Below are 20055 nucleotides of genomic sequence, written 5' to 3'. Positions count from 1 at the left end.
CCCTGCCAGCTTTTCAACGCATCACAATTGTGAGACGGCAAACATTCGCTGCCGAGCGGCCCAAAACAGGCAGCTTTGGCGAGCGCCGCACTCCTGTATATGCATGCACTCAAAGCATTCACGTTGGCACACTGTAAAACACATTGTGGCGTGCTTTAAACTATACTAAGTCACCTATGTGAGCAGAGAATTTGTGATTGAGATAAAAATCTAAAAGGTTTCCGCAACAGTGGAACTGGTAGGAACAGGTCCGGGGTTGGCAACACATGGCTCTTTAGCACTACAAATTTTAAAAAAATGGAGGGTGGAAATATATCTTTCATTGAAAAAGGTTTCTGTAGGTGACAGCACGACAACTAAGTGGTTTGCACGTCCGCGGCACAATTTTGAGTTCGTTAGTTTAAATCCATCTACCATCCTGTGCGGAGTTTGCATGTCTTCCTCTAATTGCATGGGTTTTCTCCCGGGGGACTTCGTTTTTCTCCCACGATACAAAAACATGTATATCAGGTTTATTGGCCGGTCCAAATGGTCCCTGGGTCTGAATAAGCGAGTGAATTGTCTGTCTCTGTGTGCCCTGGCAACCTGTTCAGGGTCCCCCCTGCCTTCTGCCCGAAGTTAGCTGGGATGGGCCCTTCTAAGGATCAGCGGTGAAGATAATGGATGAATGGTTTCTGTCAGAGTACAAACATGACACAAACTAAGATTGTCCAATGCTATAAAAATGTTCTTGCTTTAATTTTGAAAATCGTTAGGATTGGAAAGATGTATTCTTTAGTACAATCAGTTAACAAATTTGCTTGTGCTCCACCATAAATCTTGTTTTTTTCTGAAGGATGCTAGAATTTCCTACTTATTTTAAGTTCTTTGAGTACTGATATGAATTACTAATCCCAAGAAAATGGATTTAATGAACCAGAATTTATTAACAAAGATAATGAATGCAAGAACAAAAACAAAAACAAAAAAAAAGGGGGGGGGGGGGTTGTGCGCCAGAGTTTGTGGGAGTTTTTGACCACTGAAAGTTACTAGCACAAAAATAAAGTTTACGCTATAATGCTAGTCGATTTGGGAAGATTCCCTTGTCCAGAAAAAAATGCTTATTCTCAAGAACCAGGAGTTAAATCTATAGCCGTCACCTTACTTACTGTCTTGGAGAGATTTGGTTTCATGCTCCGAATGGTCCCAACGTATGGCCTACGTGCTGAATTCAAGGCCACAGTGCAGGCCCGCACGGCCGCCCCATGTGGCTGTCATGCAAGACGAACAAGCAAGCCAGGTAGGAGAAAAGAGGATGCTATCTCTCAGCCAAATCTTTTTCAATGAACCAGTGACACTTGACCAGATCATGCCTCTATGGGCGTGGTCTCCGATTTCTGATACTCTTGGTATCGGGTTTTTGAAATTGCTAAACTTGTTAGAAAGCTAAATAAATGAGAAGTAATGTTCTGTTCTTGAGAATGTCCTTCCAATCAACATAATATAATATATAATATATCAAAGCGGCGCTGCCACGAGCGGCTGCCTTTTCCAGCAGCTGCCCTATTGTTTTATTGTCTGTTCCTATCTTCGGTGTTTTTTCTTCCCGTTTGGACAACTCCACTATGGATTACTTCTATCCTATGGACATGGGTTTTAGCGCACAAAAATGCGTCTAATCAAGGAATCAACTCTTTGCCCTGAAGAATTCTCGTGCCGGCGTGATGAAGGGTCCTATCGTGGAAGAAGAGCCGGAGCTAGCTAAGCGGCTAGCGGCATTATAAGTCTTCGGTACCATCCGTAATCATGGTAAATGCGAACTCACGACCAAATAAGATCGAGTGCTGGTGGAAAACATCGAAGCACACAGGGAGCGTGGTTGCTGTGTTTTGCGGAAACGTGGCTCACGTTTAGCATTCCGGACGCTAACGTGTAGCCACCCGGAGCTACCCGGAGCTATCCGGCTTCAACGCCGCTAAACAGAGACACGAAAGCCGGGGGGAATCGGAGAGGAGGCTGACTAGCTAACAAGAGGTGGTGTATCCCTGGATTTTCACAAAGAAAAGATTTCCATCTGCCGCAGGGATGTCGAACTTTTGGACTAGCGTGACGTCATCCACTCCGGTACAAGCACCCCTAGGGCATCATGTTAATCTGTTAATAAACAACGGGGTAGACTGCTGGAAGTGTGAATTTCCCTACGGGGATGAATAAAGTATCTATCAATCTATCTATCTATCTAATAGCATATGGTGAGAACATTATTAACATGAATTTGTACGATCGGGAACTGTCCAAAAGGGGACGCCGTCGTTCCATCCATTCCAAAGTAAGTTGTTTGAAACAAAGAAGGTGGAAGTCATTTTTGTGCTGGGCTTATTTGCTCTACAACGTGTAGAATAAATATGACAATTCAACTCCGGATTTTTCTACAAAACAATGAGACGAGGGGGAAATCAGCTCTTAAGCTTGTTTTCCTCTTGTTCTTGTCTTTCTTATTAGAGCCAAGCGGAGCACAATCTCTACCCACTTTAAAGCAGAAGCATTATGATTTAATCTCAACATAGAAGTCACATTAAACGGGTAAGAGTGCAATGCTGTCATAAGCACTTTTTAGTAACAAAGTAAATGTGGTTATTAAGAAGGCTCTGATTTTTGTCAGAATGACAATTGGGGGTATTATTTGTGTTATGTTGTTAGGCCCAAGAATGGCTGCTTTTAGCATCAAGAGAGAGAGACAAGAGATGATACTATGTTTTACCCATGTACTGACTTGTCTGACATTTGCACACAAATCAAACTTAAAACTGCATTATTGTGATATTATTTACATTACATTTTTATAAAGGCATGCTACCTTTATGTTGCCCAGATAAGGGGCACATTATGGGTGTTTTATTTTTTTTAATCCTCAAAATGAAAACAACATCAAAAATTTGATTTCCTTCTTGCATTACTTTAATCTTATCAAATCAATGAAAACATTGTGTAATTTATCAATATTATAATAATGTTAAACTTCAAGAGAATAGTCACATGTTGCATCATTATCCACGGTAGGAAGCGGGAACCTTTTTGACCCAACGAGCCATAGAAGCAAAAAATATTTAGATCTCTATTGAGAGCGCCACAGCATATATTTTAAGACAAAATACAACAAAACCAAGAAACCTGGTCTTAAGACAAAAGCTAATTCTACAGCGAATCTTAGTTCACTGTGTGACATTAGATGAAGTAATAAAATGTATAAAAATAATTATGTCAAAGCATAAATATACCACTTAGAATCGGCAGTTCTTTAAGAGTGTTGAGGCTCCATTTTGCTTTGTATAGCTGCACCCATTCATATCGCTCATCCAATCAAATTGCTCTACATTATTTGCCAGAGCATCTAGGAAAAACATTTGTTTTGGGTTCAAGCTCTTCATGTGGCGTTTCATCATAAAGTGTCTCAATAATGAACGTAGATTGTTTAATATAAAAGATTAGCAATTTTACAGCTTAAACAGTCTGTTTGTGTGGCACCTTGACTCTAAACTGGTTAAGAATTTCCAATAGTTGTCAGCCCGATAATTATTACGTAATATTAAGTAATTAGTACTGGCATGTATACATATTTTTATTTGTAATACAGTGAGGAATGGGGGAGTTGGCATTGCTTGTCGACAAAACCACATGGCACGTTTACTGTAATTTATATGCATTCACTCACCTGGAAAGGTGCACTGCATGCCAACTCAATACCATGCATATAAAAAAAGATTGGATATGTATTTACCTTCCTCTCGCCACAGAATGTTTGCAACTGTAAATCAAAAGAAAGACGTCAGCTTTAAATGGAGTTTCCCCAGCTTAGCAGGAGTCGTTCATGAACTAACAAGCACACAAAGCCCCCCCCCAAAAATAAAAAAACAAACACTTTTTCGTTTAACCTAACAAAAGCTACTGTAACGCTCACTTTCATTTTTTTCTCAGCTCTGACTTTTGGATGCAACAGGAATAAAACCTGGGTCGCAGCTGCGAGAGGGCTGAACCCTAAACACTGGCCCACTAGTAATATAGATATAATTTGAAAAGGCATTCAATTTCCCCTCATCATCACATTATAAATGTTAATGTTATTGTGCATTTTACATGTTAAAATGACAATAAATTGTATTCAATTATTCTCTTGTAAACATTGTAAGTGACAAAAGTTGTTTATTTATTGACAAGTATGAGCAAAATACCTTAAACTTAAAAATCAAAATGTATTTCTTTTATGTCCTTCAAAATTTGAGTCATCATTAGATACACCAAAAAGTTGTTTTTTCCATCGTCGTGCTTTTTTGCATTTGTCTTTTAATTTAAGGACAACTTTCTGTTTTCTCCTTTCTCTAAAATTCACACTTTGACTAAAAAAAGTGTTATAATGAAATAAAAGCTATAATGTTGTTTATATCACTGATGGTCCAGTAGTAAGGTTTGGGCAATCTTATCGCCATGACCCAGGTTCGATTCACATTGCATCTTATGTTTTGAGATTGTAGTTGGCGATATTTTTCGATAACCAATCATTGCACCAATGCTGTAATATTATTGCATAACTTCATGTACAACAGGCAACTATACTTTTAGTCCCTTTTTTTAGATATACAAACATGAGCCTTATTATCTAATAAATACAGTAGTAGTCTTGTTTTAGTATAAAAGTAGTGCAATGAATTAAACTTGGTATACACATCTCCCATGAGCTCCCCTGATCTGGCAACACCAGAGTGGTGGTAAAGAAGGCCTTATAGCAACTAAACTTCATAAGAGTACTCACGAAAAATACATAGAACAGAAGCTGCTTGTGTCATTCTACAAGACAACATACTAGTATGCTGGGAGTACGGAAAACCTTAGGGCCCGGTCACACAGCCGTTTGCGTCTGTATCGCGGGTAAAATTTTGCGGGTTTTTTTTGCTCGTGGTTGCCCGCGATGGAAAATGCGCAAAATTGGCCAACCCGCTGTTCATCGGTGGTATGCCCGCAAAACAGACGCCGGCGACTGTTCCGCTTCCTCATGTCTTTTAACCTCTTTGCGTCCGCGTCATTTTCTCGTGTGGACCACGGGTATAAAAGCTGCCGAGCCGGCGTTATGCCGAGATTTGCATCCCCTCGCTACTACAACCACTTTTACCTCGTTTTATCTCACTTTTATATCACTTTTAGGGAATTTAATGGCGAACATATAACCAAAACCACTTTGTCTTGCATTTGTTGCGAATGTAATACAACTTAAACCATTCCGTCTTTGTATTTGTTGAGCAGGTAACATGTTTATTTTGCCTTTTTCTATTCAAATCGCTCGTATTGAAACTGTTTTGCTTATTTCTGCATAATAAGCTTTACGGTAGAGTGCATAACAGTTCTCAAAAGTGATTTATATACGGTGTGCATTACCGTTCGATTACGTTTACAACAAAAACAAAGACGGAATGGTTTATGTTGTATTACATTCCCAACAAATGCAAGACGAAGTGGCGGGAATTTTGTGTTGCTCACGTCGTCGCGTCTACGAGATTGTTTTCAGATTCCTACTATAGCAGAATTCTGGATTGAGACTTTTTATCTTGAACAGCTGAAAAGTTTCGGGTAAGCATCTCGGACGATTGGCGCAAGGTACGTGCCGCGCACAATTGTTTTACAGTCGGAAGCTGCTGCCGATCGTTGTTGAAGGGCATCCCCTCCCACGGCTGCTAAGACGCTCTTTGGCATCCGACGCTGAGTATGGGTTGCTGTAAAGGTTGCTCCGTGTCCGTAGGCACGTAGCCCTTCTAGAGGGACGTGTCCGTGAGCTAGAGCAGTTTAAACGGAAAATGTTAGGTGCCTCGGACACCACTGCTAGCGTGGGTTGTAGCGAACCTGCTAGTCCGGTTAGCACTAGCCCTAAACGGCATGCTAATCGTGGTGAGCCAATTCAGACGCATAACAAGTTCAGCCCCCTAGCTAGTCCCACTCCACCCCGGTCTACTGGCTCCCGCACCCTAGTTATCGGTGACTCCATCACCCGTAACATAAAGCTTTGCACCCCAGCCACGGTTATGTGTATTTCTGGGGCCAGAGCACCCGACATTGAGGCTAATTTGAGGGAGCTGACGAGCAAACCTAGACACCAGGACAGGGCTAGCTACACCGATATAGTCATTCACGTCGGCTCTAATGATACTAGAATGAGACAATCTGAGATTACAAAGAAAAATATTGCTAGGACCTGTAATCTCGCCAGAAAGATGAGTCGGCATCGAGTAATTGTCTCTGGCCCCTTGCCTGCGAGAGGCAATGATGAGAGGTTTAGCAGACTAGTCTCGCTAAACCGGTGGCTGGCAAGTTTTTGCAATCAGAAGGGATTTAGGTTTGTGGATAACTGGCCTGCTTTCTGGGGCCGACCTGACCTGTTGAGGAGAGACGGCCTTCACCCTAACTGGGAAGGTGCTCTCACTCTTTCTAAAAATATAGATTACTGTTTAAGCCTTTCATGACAGGGTACACTAGTGCAGGCCAGGTCACAGGTGATTAGTGAACCTGTTACCATGGGTGTGGAGTCTGTAACGCTAGAGCTAACTAGCGCTATGCTAGATTCATGCAATTCACATAGTTTTTGTAGTTTAGAGCGTTCTACTGACTGCACCATACACCCTGATTTATACTCTTCTATAGCATCTTCTTCTGCGCTTCTTACCTCTGTTTCTCCCTTGTTAGGTGAGGGGGGAGAAGAAATAACATTATTTTCTACCAATAGTCATCCTGCTACTCCACATGTCAACAATATTCCTGTGGTATGGAATTCAGGCCGCATCTGCCGTCATGCAAGGCACAAGACCTGGGACCGGCAGTCTAATCCTGTGGTGGTTACCACTAAGGTTGCCATTAAGGTTCAAAACTCGCGAAAGGTTTCAGCTCAGTCCACAGTGCTGAAGCTTGGCCTTCTTAATATTAGATCACTAGCCTCCAAAGCTTTACTTGTCAATGACCTTATTAATGAACACAATCTTATCCTTATTGGCCTTTGTGAGACCTGGTTAAAACCAAATGAGTTTGTAGTGTTAAATGAGGCTTCTCCCCCTAACTTTGTGAGTTCGCACTTGGCACGACCATGCAAAAAAGGTGGAGGTGTTGCTCTTATATCGGAAGATAGGTTGAAATTTACTTCTAATACCCCTACTATTTTTAAAACGTTTGAAGCACTTGTTATGAGGTCCTTAATGTCAACACCAATTTATTTAGTTGTTGTGTATCGCCCACCTGGACCATACTCAAATTTTTTGGAAGAATTTTCGGAACTGTTAACAGACTTAGTAACTTATGCGGACAATGTTGTAATTATTGGTGATTTTAATGTTCACATAAACTCCCCATCAAATTCACTTGCAATTGCATTTAAGTCATTGATTGATACATTTGGTTTCAATCAAATAGTTGATGTGCCCACTCATAAAGATGGGAACACTCTAGATCTTGTCCTGACCCGTGGCGTAGTAGCCTTAAATGTTACAGTGTTACCGTATCCTAATGCCATCTCTGATCACTATTTTGTTAAATGTGAGGTGCTGTTTAATGTTTACTGTGATAAGGAAAATTTAGGCTTTAGCAGTCGCAATATCCGCCCTAAAACGGTGTTAGCCTTAAAAGAATTATTACCTACGGTAACTGCAGCCTTCCCTTCGTACACTGGGTCTGTTGACTCACTTACAAACAACTTCAATACTGCTTTGGTAAATGTTCTTGATTCTGTTGCGCCCCTAAAGTATAAATTACGACCCAAGAAGAATACACCTTGGTTTACTGAAGAAACTAGGTTACTCAAACAAAGTTGCAGAAAAATTGAACGAAAATGGCGCACTACTAAGCTGGAGGTTTTTCGACTGGCCTGGTCTGACAGTTTGCTGAAATATAAAGTAGCTCTTGCCTCAGCTAAAGCTTCGTATTTCTCTAAGATTATTGTTGAACATAAGAATAATCCGAAATTTTTGTTTGACACAGTGGCGAAACTTACCAGACAACAACTTAACCCAAATGGTTGCACTTATTCTGCTAATGACATTATGGAATTTTTAAAAAAAAAGATTCAACTAATCAGGAATGAAATTTTAAACCCTATGTGTTCATATGTTTCCTCCTCCCATATCAAAGATGTGGAGGTGCTAGGTATGGACTGTGTCAGCAGTTGTTCAGAAACATTCTCCAGTTTCAATGATTTGTCCCTTGATAATCTAACACAGATGGTCAGTAGGGCCAAACAAACTACGTGCCTGCTTGATCCGTTTCCAGCTTCACTGGTGAAGGATCTGTTTGGGATCTTAGGACCATCAGTTTTAAATATTATTAATATATCGCTATCCTCGGGTATTGTTCCTGTAGCCTTCAAGTCTGCCGTCATTAAACCCACGCTTAAGCGACCTAACCTTGACCCAGAAAGCCTAGGTAATTATAGGCCAGTGTCAAATCTGCCATTTTTTGCGAAAGTACTTGAAAAGGTCGTTGCACAGCAGCTAAATGACTTCATGTCAGAAAATAACCTTTTTGAAACTGTCCAGTCAGCATTTAGGGCAAATCATTCTACCGAGACAGCCCTTGCTAAAGTAACCAATGATCTCCTTTTAACAATAGATTCTGGTGCCTCATCAATGTTACTGCTGCTGGATCTCAGCGCTGCTTTTGATACGGTCGACCACAACATATTATTGGTTTGTCTAGAACGCATTGGTATCTCAGGAACTGTGTTTAGGTCCTACCTGTCAGACAGGATGCAATGTGTTAACTATGGCAATCTGACCTCTAAACAATCTAATGTCCCTTGTGGTGTTCCTCAAGGCTCTGTACTTGGCCCCCTTCTTTTTAGTATTTATATGATCTCACTTGGTGACATTATCCGCAAGTATAATATTAGTTTCCATTGCTATGCAGATGACACTCAACTGTATGTGCCACTGGAAAAAACTGGACATTTAAGTTTTAGAAATCTGGAGGCTTGCCTTACTGAGATTCAAAGATGGATGTCAAATAATTTCTTACGCCTTAACCCAGAAAAAACTGAAATGTTGATTATTGGTCCAGCTCACTGTCGTCAGTTGTTTTCAAACACTACCCTGAACCTAGACAAATGTAATATCACCCATAGTGACTCGGTCAAAATCTAGGTGTTATATTTGATCCTAATCTGTCGTTTCAGTTACACGTGAAAAATATTACTAGAATAGCTTTCTACCACCTCCGTAGATTGCGAAGATTCGTTCGATGCTGTCCCAATCAGATGCAGATATTTTAATTCATGCGTTTATTACTTCTCGGCTTGATTACTGTAATGTATTGCTTTCTGGTCTCCCGATGTCTAGCATTAAAAGTTTGCAGCTGGTTCAGAATGCGGCAGCTAGACTTTTGACTAAGACCAAAAAGTTTGAGCATATTACTCCTGTATTGGCCAACTTGCACTGGCTCCCAGTCCACTTAAGATGTGACTTTAAGGTTCTCTTATTAACATATAAATGTTTGCATGGGCTTGCACCCTCTTATCTCTCCGATTTGATTTCCCCCTATGTTCCTGCACGGAGTCTGCGCTCGGAAAATGCCGGTCTACTTGTGACTCCGAGAGCCAAGAAGTCTGCGGGCTCGAGAGCGTTCTCCATCCGGGCCCCGGTGTTATGGAACGCCCTGCCTCTGGAGATAAGATCTGAAACCTCAACGGAAGTTTTTAAATCGAGGCTTAAGACACACTTCTATTCCAAAGCATATGATTGATGCCCACCTCATATTCTGTTTTGTCCTGTCTTTTTCCGACGCCTGCCTGGCTGATACGAAGGAGAAAGATGATTTGGGATGGGTCAGCGGACCGGCGTCTGACCTGCAGCATGTCAACCCCTGCATTTACCAGCTGGCAGAGACGGGAGGCAGCGTCGTGGCCGTCATAGACTTTCTGGACTGGTTTGCAGGCTGGGGGCGTCGTTGATGTCATGCACTTTCCGGACATTTTCAACATCTTACCTAATGTTTACTATTATGTGTACAGTAATGCTAATTGTAATTCACCCTGGTCAATCCTGGAAGGGGGATTACCACATGTGAGGTCCTTTCTCAAGGTTTCTCTTTTCTCCTCACACTGAGGTTTTTGAGTTTTCCTTGCCCGCATGCTGGTTTAAGATCAGGTCATTGTGTAATTTTGTAACTGTAATCCTGTGCAGTCCTTTGAGACATTTTTGTGATTAAGGGCTATATAAATAAATTTGACTTGACTTGACTTATATGTTCGCCATTACATTCCCTAAAAGTGAGATAAAACGAGGTAAAAGTGGTTGTGGTTGTAAATCTCGGCAGGGATGCATTTCTCGGCATAACACCGGGCTGTAGAAATCATAACCGCTCAAGACACAGTCCCGTGAAGATCAAGATTTCAAGCTATGGCACCGAAGAAGCCAATATGTTATTATTGTAATGGTTTTTCATTTTTATATTATTATCTTGTTATGAAATGAAAAGAAATGTCAAGAAATAAAAATGGATTAAGACAAGGTCACTACGGTGACGGGGATCCATGTCCACCCCTTGACGTCTCGAGCACAACTGATGTGTGCTCAGCAAATCGCGCTGTATATATGCGGAGAAAGGCGTTTGACCGTCACACGCGTAACACGCTAATTTCACGTAATAACACCGCGATACAGGCGCAGAACATGCTATGACCGCGCTCCACCCACGATTACCCGCTGAAATTTCGCGTCCTACCCATGTGTAACCACGCCCTGGCCGCGGCCAGAGCACGTCGTTCCGCGTCATTACCTCGTGTGCCGCCCGCAGTTAACACGTGGTCTAAAGTTTTGAGCAGCGCAAAACTTTTTGGCGCGGCCAACCGCGTGGGAATTTCCGACCGCGTGTAAAGCACTGCTGTATCTCGTCTATATGGTGGCGATCTCAAAGCGTCCAACATCGCCTGCTTCACGGGCAGACATTTCTGGCCGTGATTCAGCCTCGATACGCCCGTGAAAGGCTTGGTGACCGGGTCCTAAAGTTTTGAGCAGCGCAAAACTCTTTCGCGCTGCCAACCGCGTGTGAATTTCCAACCGCGTGTAAAGCACTGCTGTATCTCGTCTGTATGGCGATCTCAAAGCGTCCAACAGCGTCTGCCTCACAGGCAGAAATTTCTGGCCGTGATTCAGACGCAAACGGCTGTGTGACCGTGCCCAAAAAGCCATCGACTGCTCTTTGCCAACTGGCATTACCGCAGAAAAGCCAACATTATAATCAAGGACTCTTCTCACCCTGGCCACCAACTCTTTGACACGCTTTTTTCTGGCTGCAAGTCCCTTAAAAACAAAGACTAACGGGAGTATACGTAGGATATTATTTAAATTTTGTTCATTCATTTATTTTTATTTTTGCATAATGTTGCTGTGAATATTATTCCCCTATTTGTTAATTGCACTACTTTGAGAATATAATACAATAGAATTGTATTAATTGTCATCAATCTCAATGTTGTGAAACATTGTATGCAACAACTTTAGACATGACACTCAAGGATAAATATGTAAAATACTTTGAAGAGAAAAAAAAGAATATCAGCAATGAAAAGGGATTGTGGAGTATAACCATAGTGCTATTAGAATAAGTGCAATAACATGAAGCAGCAATGATTAAAAAAAAACAATACAGGTCATAAGGTGTGTATATATATATATATATATATATATATATATATATATATATATATATATATATATATATATATATATATATATATATATATATATATATATATATATATATATACACTTACGTGTGTGTGTATATTTATAAACAATTTAAACTATCATTGACAATTCTGTTTTTTCTATTCTAAAAATTAAAGACAACTTTATTTGTAAATATGTGGTTTTCTAGTCACTAATGCAATTGTTTTTTTCTTACGTGTCTTCTTGGCAGAATCTTCCACAAAGAGTGAGGAGATGTCTTCATCGACCCCCACCTCGTTTTTGGCAATGCAGGTGTAGGCGCCTGTGTCCTCGTAGCGGACGCTGCCGATGAACAGCTCGCTGCCATTGGCTAACACATAGGAAACCAAAGAAGAAATACCGTCATTTCCAGACGACAGAGAGTATCTGATAAAAAGTTGTATGCGCAAACTTCGGAAGATACCCAACTTTGAAAAGGATGCACCCGATTTTACGCCGCTGGCTGGAACAGTAATAAAGATGTACTCATTATATACAGTGGATTCGGAAAGTATTCACAGCGCTTCACTTTTTCCACATTTTCTTATGTTACAGCCTCATTCCAAATTGTATTAATTTAATCTCTTATCTCAAAATTCTTCACAAAATACTCCATTATGACAATGTGAAAACGTTTTTTTTTTTTTACTTTTTTGAATTTATTAAAAATAGAAAACTAAGAAATCACATTTACTTAAGTATTCACAGCCTTTGCTTAATACTTTTTTGAACCACCTTTGGCAGCAAATACAGCCTCAAGTCTTTTTGAATATGATCCCACAAGTTTAGCACGCCTATCTTTAGGCAGTTTTGCCCATTCTTCTTTGCAATAAGTCTCAAGCTCAATCAGGTTGGATGGGAGACGTTTGTGCACAGCCATTTTCAGATCTCTTCAGAAATGTTCGATCGGATTCAAGTCTGGACTCTGGCTGGGCCACTCCAGGACATTCACGGAGTGGTTCTGAAGCCAATCTTTTGAGATCTTGGCTGTGTGCTTTGGGTCGTTGTCCTGCTGAAAAATGAGCCTTCGCCCCAGCCTGAGGTCAAGAGCGCTCTGGAGCAGGTTTTCATCCAGGATATCTCTATATATTGCTGCATTCATTTTTCCTTCTATCCTGACTAGTCTGCCAGTTCCTGTTGCTGAAAAACATCCCCACAGCATGATGCTGCCACCACCATGCTTCACTGTAGGGATTCTATTGGCCTGGTGATGAGCGGTGCCTGGTTTCCTCCAAACATGGCGCCTGGCATTCACACCAAAGAGTTCAATCTTTGTCTCATCAGACCAGAGAATTTTGTTTCTCATGGTCTGAGAGTCATTCAGGTGCTTTTTGGCAAATTCAAGACGGGCTTCCATGTTTCTTTTACTAAGGAGTGGCTTTCGTCTGGCCACTCTACCATACAGTCCTGATTGGTGGATTGCTGCACAGATGGTTGTCCTTCTGGAAGGCTCTCCTCTCTCCACAGAGGAACGCTGGAGCTCTGACAGAGTGACCATCGGGTTCTTGGTCACCTCCCTGACTAAGGGCCTTCTTCCCCGATCGCTCAGTTTAGAAGGCCAGCTCTAGGAAGAGTCCTGGTGGTTCCAAATGTCTTCTATTTACGAATAATTGAGGCCACTGTGCTCATTGAGACCTTCAAAGCAGCAGAAATGTTTCTTTTATCCTTCCCCAGATTTGTGCCTCAAGACAATCCTGTCTGGCAGGTCTACAGACAGTTCTTTTGACTTCATGCTTGGTGTTTGTGCTCTGACACACACGCACCGCTTATCCTCAGTAGGGTCGCGGGGGTGCTGGAGCCCATCCCAGCAATCATCGGGCAGTGGGCAGGGGACACCATATATATATATATATATATATATATATATATATATATATATATATATATATATATATATATATATATATATATATATATATATATATATATATATATATATATATATATATATATATATATATATATATATGTGTGTGTGTGTGTATAGCAGCTGAATAATTATCAGGTATACTATTTCTATCGGGCAGATAATTTCCAATAGTTGTCAGCCCGATAATTATTACCTACTCTTAAGTAATTAGTACTGGCATGTATACATATTTTTATGCAGTACTAGCGATAATGAAAAAAAAGTTTTATATTGTAAGCTGCAGAGTTTAAAATATAGAGAAAAAGTTGACGTAATAGTGAAGGATTTTATACATTTGACTATAAAGGATTTTATACGATTGAATGCAAGTTACATTTATTGAGTGCAATGTAGATTTTCACCTAGTAGGCTTTAGTTGAATGACGGTCACACTGTTCCGAATGCAGAATATTTTGTCTAGTTCTGTTGATAAGACGACTCTGACGGAGTAGGGCAGGCATTGTTTGGAGAAACGCTCTCCACTGTTTTGGTTAATTGCATACATCGCGGCGCTCTTCTCCGAGGCGGTGAAGCCCCCTGCACCCATGGGAGGAGTCGGCGCGCCGTTGTGCAGGGAAAGGATGGTCAAGCAGAGGAGAGCTGGAGGACTTCAGAGAAGCCTGCCCAGAGACTCCGACAACACTAATTCAACTAATTCGGCCATATTCGATGGAGTAGACCTAGTTAAATTGTTAATGAAAATAAATCTGCCTCCGTGTGAAAATGTCGGCTTTACTTGTTCATCTTTTCCATCTAGAAACGAGCGCGCATTGTTGGGTAAATGTAGGTTGTGTTTGGTTAATGGAGTCAGATAACTAATTCAAACAATTTGGTAAACGGTACATTAATATTTAATTCCCAACAATAGTTAAGAACCAATGTTAGAGAAGAAGTGATGGATTAGGGAAAGGCAGAACTGGAAACCATTGTTGACGCTTAAACACAAAAGAACAAGACTGCAATGGGCAAGGAGGGGCAATCATGGTTTGTGGATGACAGGGTGGAGGTTATCTTCAGTGATGAGTCACGAATCTGCATTGGAAAAGGTGATGATGCTGGAACTTTTGTTTGCTGCAGTTCCGTTGAGATTTACTGCCTAAAGACAGCATCAAATTTCCCACAGTCCAGAGTGATATAGGGCTGCGTGTCAGGCAAAGGCACTGGGGAGATGGCTGTGGTCAAATCTGCAATAAATGCACAAGTTTACGCTGACATTTTGGACAGTTTTCTTATTCCTTCAATTGAAAAAATGTTTGGGATGATGAACTGATTTTCCAAGATGACAATGCAGCAAAAACGGTAAAAGCATTCCTTGGAGAAAGACGCATCCAATCACTGTCATGGCCTGCAAATAGCCCAGATCTCAACCCATTTCAAAACCTGTAGTGGAAATTGAAAAAAAAAATTGGCCACAGCAAGGCTCCGACCTGCAAAGATGATCTGGCAACTGCAATCAAAGAGAGTTGGCACCAGATTGATGGAGAATACTGTTAGTCACTCATAATTACATTTGTACATCTGTTTAGTTTTTGTACACAACAAAACGGCAACACTGAGGCAACATAGTATTGGATAGTTTGACCTTCAGAATAAAAATCAAGTCATACTATATCAATATCTTAAATAGTGATACAAGTGTCCTTTTTTATTTCACTGTATGTTTGAATATATTTTTCTCATTGTTCCTATTTGCTATTTTACGCGGGAAAAGTAATACATTATGTTGTTCTACCCAAAGAGAAAATAATATTTAGTTAAAATGTATCACTTAATTGTTATGAGTGAAATAATATATTCTCATTCTAAAGAAAAAGTATTTATCTTATGAACTAAAAATTAAGCTAAAATATGTGTAAAAATAGATAAATATTCAATCTATACTTTCCAGGATTTTCATTTTTTAAATACTTTTGCTGTGTATGAAATTTTACATTATTTTTCTAGGAAAATAACAATGTTCCGTTTTAATAACAGTAAAATTATCCGACATAGCGAAAGCTAGTTATGTTTCTCCTTTTAACAATGTTTACTTAAATTGAGAAACTACTTTTTGAAAAGAGCTCGATTAAACATCATAACAAATTACTCCCATGTTACTTTTTAAGAAGTTTAAAAAAGAGTAAAAAGGCACCCCAAAAAAAAAATCATTTTTTTTCGCCAATTATTGCTGATTTCCAGCTCATTTCTCTTAAGAGCGGATTGGTGCTGTACACGGAATAATAATAGCTACCAGATGATGAAGGTGCTGTATCTGAGTCAGAATAGGAGGTTCATCCTGCAACTGCCCATCATAGAAACCAGTACTATTTGTTTCATGTGGTGAGCAAATCTCTAACCTGGAAAAGGATGTGATCCACCAGGCTGTACTTGCCCAAGGCATGCTGTGGTACACCTAAAACTCTGGTGGGTCAAACAATCCATGAGGAGGAAGTTGAGGACGATCTACCGTGAATTTCACAATTACAGGATGCTTTTTTTTGACAGGCACGTTTGATGCATTGCGAGCGTGATTGGGATGAAAGTTATATTATTATTATTATTATTAAAGCTTTGAAAACTCTCTCGGTGTACCGTCTTACTTCGTAAATATGTGTAACCATGTATAATATGTATTTGCAACTGTATATTTTTGTAATGTATTTATTTTAGAGATTTAGTCTGTTACGTGTTCTACGGGCGAATCAAAAAGAAGGAGCGGAGCAAACGCGGGCTGATGGGAAGTGGGGTAAAGCTGAGTTACCGGTAGATCTGTCTGTTGTCGCAGCGGACAAAAGTGGATGTATATTTTTCCCACCCTTAACTTTGGAAATATACATTTTGTTTCCTTGGACCCGGACTTTACAAGTCTGCATCATACATTAATTACGGGTATCATTTTCCATTCATGATGCCGATTGTGGTTCAAAGAATATAGAACAATAAACCTTACAAAATAAGGAATTTACAGCATGGCCTGCGTAAGCCTGTTAGCTGTGGTTCTGAACTTGCCAGAGTTAAACTTGTAGCTAGATTCGGCATTGAACTTACATTTTTGCAATCCGGAGATGGAATAAGAGCTTGCTCTGTCCACTCGGTATTGCAGTACCTCCGGGAACGGTGCATTCGCAATGATTGCATCAAGGCTTTAAGGCTAGGACCTTAGCTTGGCCTTTTGGCTGAGAGTAAGAGGCTCCTAGGCTTTGTAGCGTATTATGAACTGACCGATAACGGATAATGGATAATGAATAAAGAAGATAGAACAATAACCCTTAAACCCCCCCCCCTCCACCTTAAAAAAAATCACCCCCCCCCCTTTTTTTTTTGGGCTTGTGTCGGTAGGAGGCTAGGACCTTGACTCAGCCTATTGGCTTTGTAGTGTATTATGATTTGACGGATAATTGATAAAGAATATAGAACAACAAATCTCTACAAAATCACAATCGTGAAACTTACAACCTAGTCTGGGTTAAACTTGTGATCGTGTCACAAGTTTTAATGCGGGCGCACGCAGCTTATACACAGGTGCGGCTTGTGTAAGTACAAAAGTGGAAAATCACTTAAAAAGTGGTGGGTGCGGCTTATAATCAGGTGCGCTTATAGTCCGGATTTTACGGTATGCTTGTTAAAAATTAGCCAGAAAAAAAAGAAAGTTTGAATGGTTAGCTAAAATTCTACAAGGCCTCTGGGTTTAGGAATAAAAGTGTGGCCATAAAATGCAGATAGCGAATTTTTTTCATGTCTCAGTTTCACAACGACAAAAATCAATGTGACAATGTGTTTACCTTTGAGAGAGAGCTGCTTGGCAGAGCGTGGCTGCAACTCCAGGCCGTTTTTTAGCCACATGAGCTTGGGATCGGGGATGCCATCGGCACGGCAGTGCAAGCTGGCTGACACGCCGGGCTCTTGGGCCTGCGTCTCAGGGTACACCAGGATCACCGGAGGAACTGCCATATGCAAAGCAGATAGATACCAACTTGAGAGCGGAAGACCATCAGTAAGGGGCAAATTACTTTCACAGTGGCACAGAATGGATTCGCCCAAGCGCTGGGGGGGCGGCTTTATTGTGGCTGCTGCATGAAAAAAGATGTTGGACTACTTGGCAGCGCCTAAGGGGGAGAAACTCTGAGGGAGAATGTAGCCGATGAATAACACTTTAGAGTCTGACAAATACCTTGCCTTCTTTTTTAGGAGGTGGGGGCATTACAGAGACCCCTTGCTGCATCGGTTATCGCTAGTTCACCCTTTCGCTAATTTCCTTTTGATTTTGTCTCTATGGTCATTGATGTCAACGTATCGTGATTGTCTTTTTAATAGACAGCAGACAGCAGGGACTGTTTAGGGAGTGCGCTCTGTGTTGGCTGGGTGTGACTATCTTTGTCTGCTAAAGATCGGCCCATATGGGTTTTCAGGAGCCCATCCTAGCTATCTTTAAACAGCGGGCAGGGGACACCCTGACCTAAAGCCAGCCAGTCGCAGAGCACACATAGACAGACAACTCACTCATTCAGACACACCTAGGGACAATTTGGATCAGCCAGTTAACCTGGCATGCATGTTTGTTGGAATGTGGGATGAAACCGGAGTGCCCGGAGGATGAACGGGGAGAACATGCAAATTCGGCACAGAAGGGTTGAACCCATGACCTCAGAACTCTGCCGTGGATGCGCTAACCAATCAGGGCCAATACCGATAATTAGTATTAAGCACAGACCGATGACCGATATTTGAAGCCGATATTCATTTGCTCTACAAGCTTGAATGCTGGCATAGAAACATTTTATAAACCTACACTGAAATGACTGACCCAACCTTGATCCAGAAAGCTATATATATATATATATATATATATATATATATATATATATATATATATATATATATATATATATATATATATATATATATATATATATATATATATAGACCCGTTTTAAACCTACCGTTTCTTTCTAAAGTACTTGAAAAAGCTGTGGCACAGCAGCTGAATGATTTTATATCCAAGAACAATATTTTTGAATCCATGCAATCAGGATCAAGGGCTAGCCAATCTACCGAGATAGCCCTGATTAAGATGACAGATGATCTTCTACTGACAATGGACTCCGTCGCTTCATCAATCTTGCTGCTGCTGGACCTTAGTGCTACCTTTGACACTTTGGACCATAATATCTTACTAGAATGGTTGGAAAAATGGATTGGTCTCTCAGGACCCGTCCTCTTATGGTTCAGATCCTACTTCTCAGATAGGACACACTGTGTTAAATATGGTGAAATGACATCTGAGCCCTTCAGTGTTACCTGTGGTGTTCTGCAGAGTTCAGTACTTGGCCCCATTCTTTTCAGCATTTACATGCTTGTATTAGATGATATAATTCGGAATTATAATATGAGTTTCCATTGCTACGCAGGTGACACTCAACTATATCTTCCGATGGAGGAATCTGCCACACTAAACTGGAAATTTGGAGGCCGGTCTCACTGAGATAAAAGAATAGATGTCACTCAACTTCTTGCGCCTTAACTCTAAAAAGACCATAATGTTAGTTATTGGTCCATCTAAAAACCGTGACTTGTTCTTAAAAACTGCTCTGAACATTGACGAATGTAATATCACCCAGAGTGACTCAGTCAAAAATGTAGGTGTCATATTTGACCCCAATCTGTCCTTTCAAACACACGTTAAGAATATTACAAGAAACGCTTTTTTCCATCTTCGCAACATTGCTAAAATTCGCCCTATGCTGTCTCAGTCAGATGCAGATTATGATTCATGTGTTTGTTACCTCCCGTCTCGATTACTGTAATGCGCTTCTCTCCGGTCTCCCGAAGTCCAAAATCAAGAGCCTGCAGCTGGTACAAAATGCTGCAGTGAGGCTTTTAACTAAGACAAGAAAGTTTGATCACATTACCCCGATTTTAGCTAACTTGCATTGGTTCCCTGTTAGTTTAAGATGTGATTTTAAGGTTCTCTTGGTACAATGCAAAATCATGCATGGACTTGCGCCCTCATATCTTTCAGATTTAATTTCCCCCTGTACAAATAAACATGACTTGAAACATGACTTGACTTGACTATGTTCCGGACTGGAGCCTTCGCTCTGAAAATACTGGTCTACTAGTGATCCCAAGAGCCAAGAAGAGATCTGCAGGTTCGAGAGCGTTCTCTATTCGGGCCCCGGTGCAGTGGAATGCTCTTCCCTCTGAGATTTGATCTGCAATTTTTCAGACAAGCATTGCAACATTAATGCAATTTTTGATCTTAAAACAAGAGCTTTTTTTCTGTGCTAGTTGAGTGTTTTTGTGAGAACTTAACCTTTGGATGCATGACCTACCAGTATACACACTCTTACCTATGTGGGGTTCAAAAAATAAAAATAGAATTAGAATTACATTTAGAATATAGCTTTATTATCATTGTTTTTGATTTTCTCCGGTGGGGGGGGGGTGGATGGGTAATGA

General features: G+C 40.7%; 1 protein-coding gene across 3 annotated transcripts in view; it reads right to left on the bottom strand.

The window, feature by feature from the left end:
* The window catches only part of fstl4 (follistatin-like 4), a 277646-nt gene that overhangs the window by 34109 nt on the left and 223482 nt on the right, over positions 1–20055 (bottom strand). For 2 of the 3 annotated variants that reach the window (XM_088321797.1, XM_088321799.1), the window contains exons 9-11: positions 17379–17540; positions 11905–12039; positions 3758–3784 (exon numbers count right to left, since the gene is read on the bottom strand). In XM_088321797.1, coding sequence (XP_088177923.1) covers positions 3758–3784; positions 11905–12039; positions 17379–17540 — 324 coding nt within the window. The remainder of the gene's footprint in view (positions 1–3757; positions 3785–11904; positions 12040–17378; positions 17541–20055) is intronic. The other variant, XM_088321798.1, reaches the window with a different exon arrangement.

This window comes from Urocampus carinirostris, chromosome 17 (genome assembly GCF_059441175.1).
Source record: "Urocampus carinirostris isolate Australia breed hairy pipefish chromosome 17, RoL_Ucar_1.0, whole genome shotgun sequence".
In the NCBI taxonomy this organism is placed as follows: domain Eukaryota; kingdom Metazoa; phylum Chordata; class Actinopteri; order Syngnathiformes; family Syngnathidae; genus Urocampus; species Urocampus carinirostris.
This window is presented reverse-complemented; position numbering and strand designations above follow the sequence as displayed.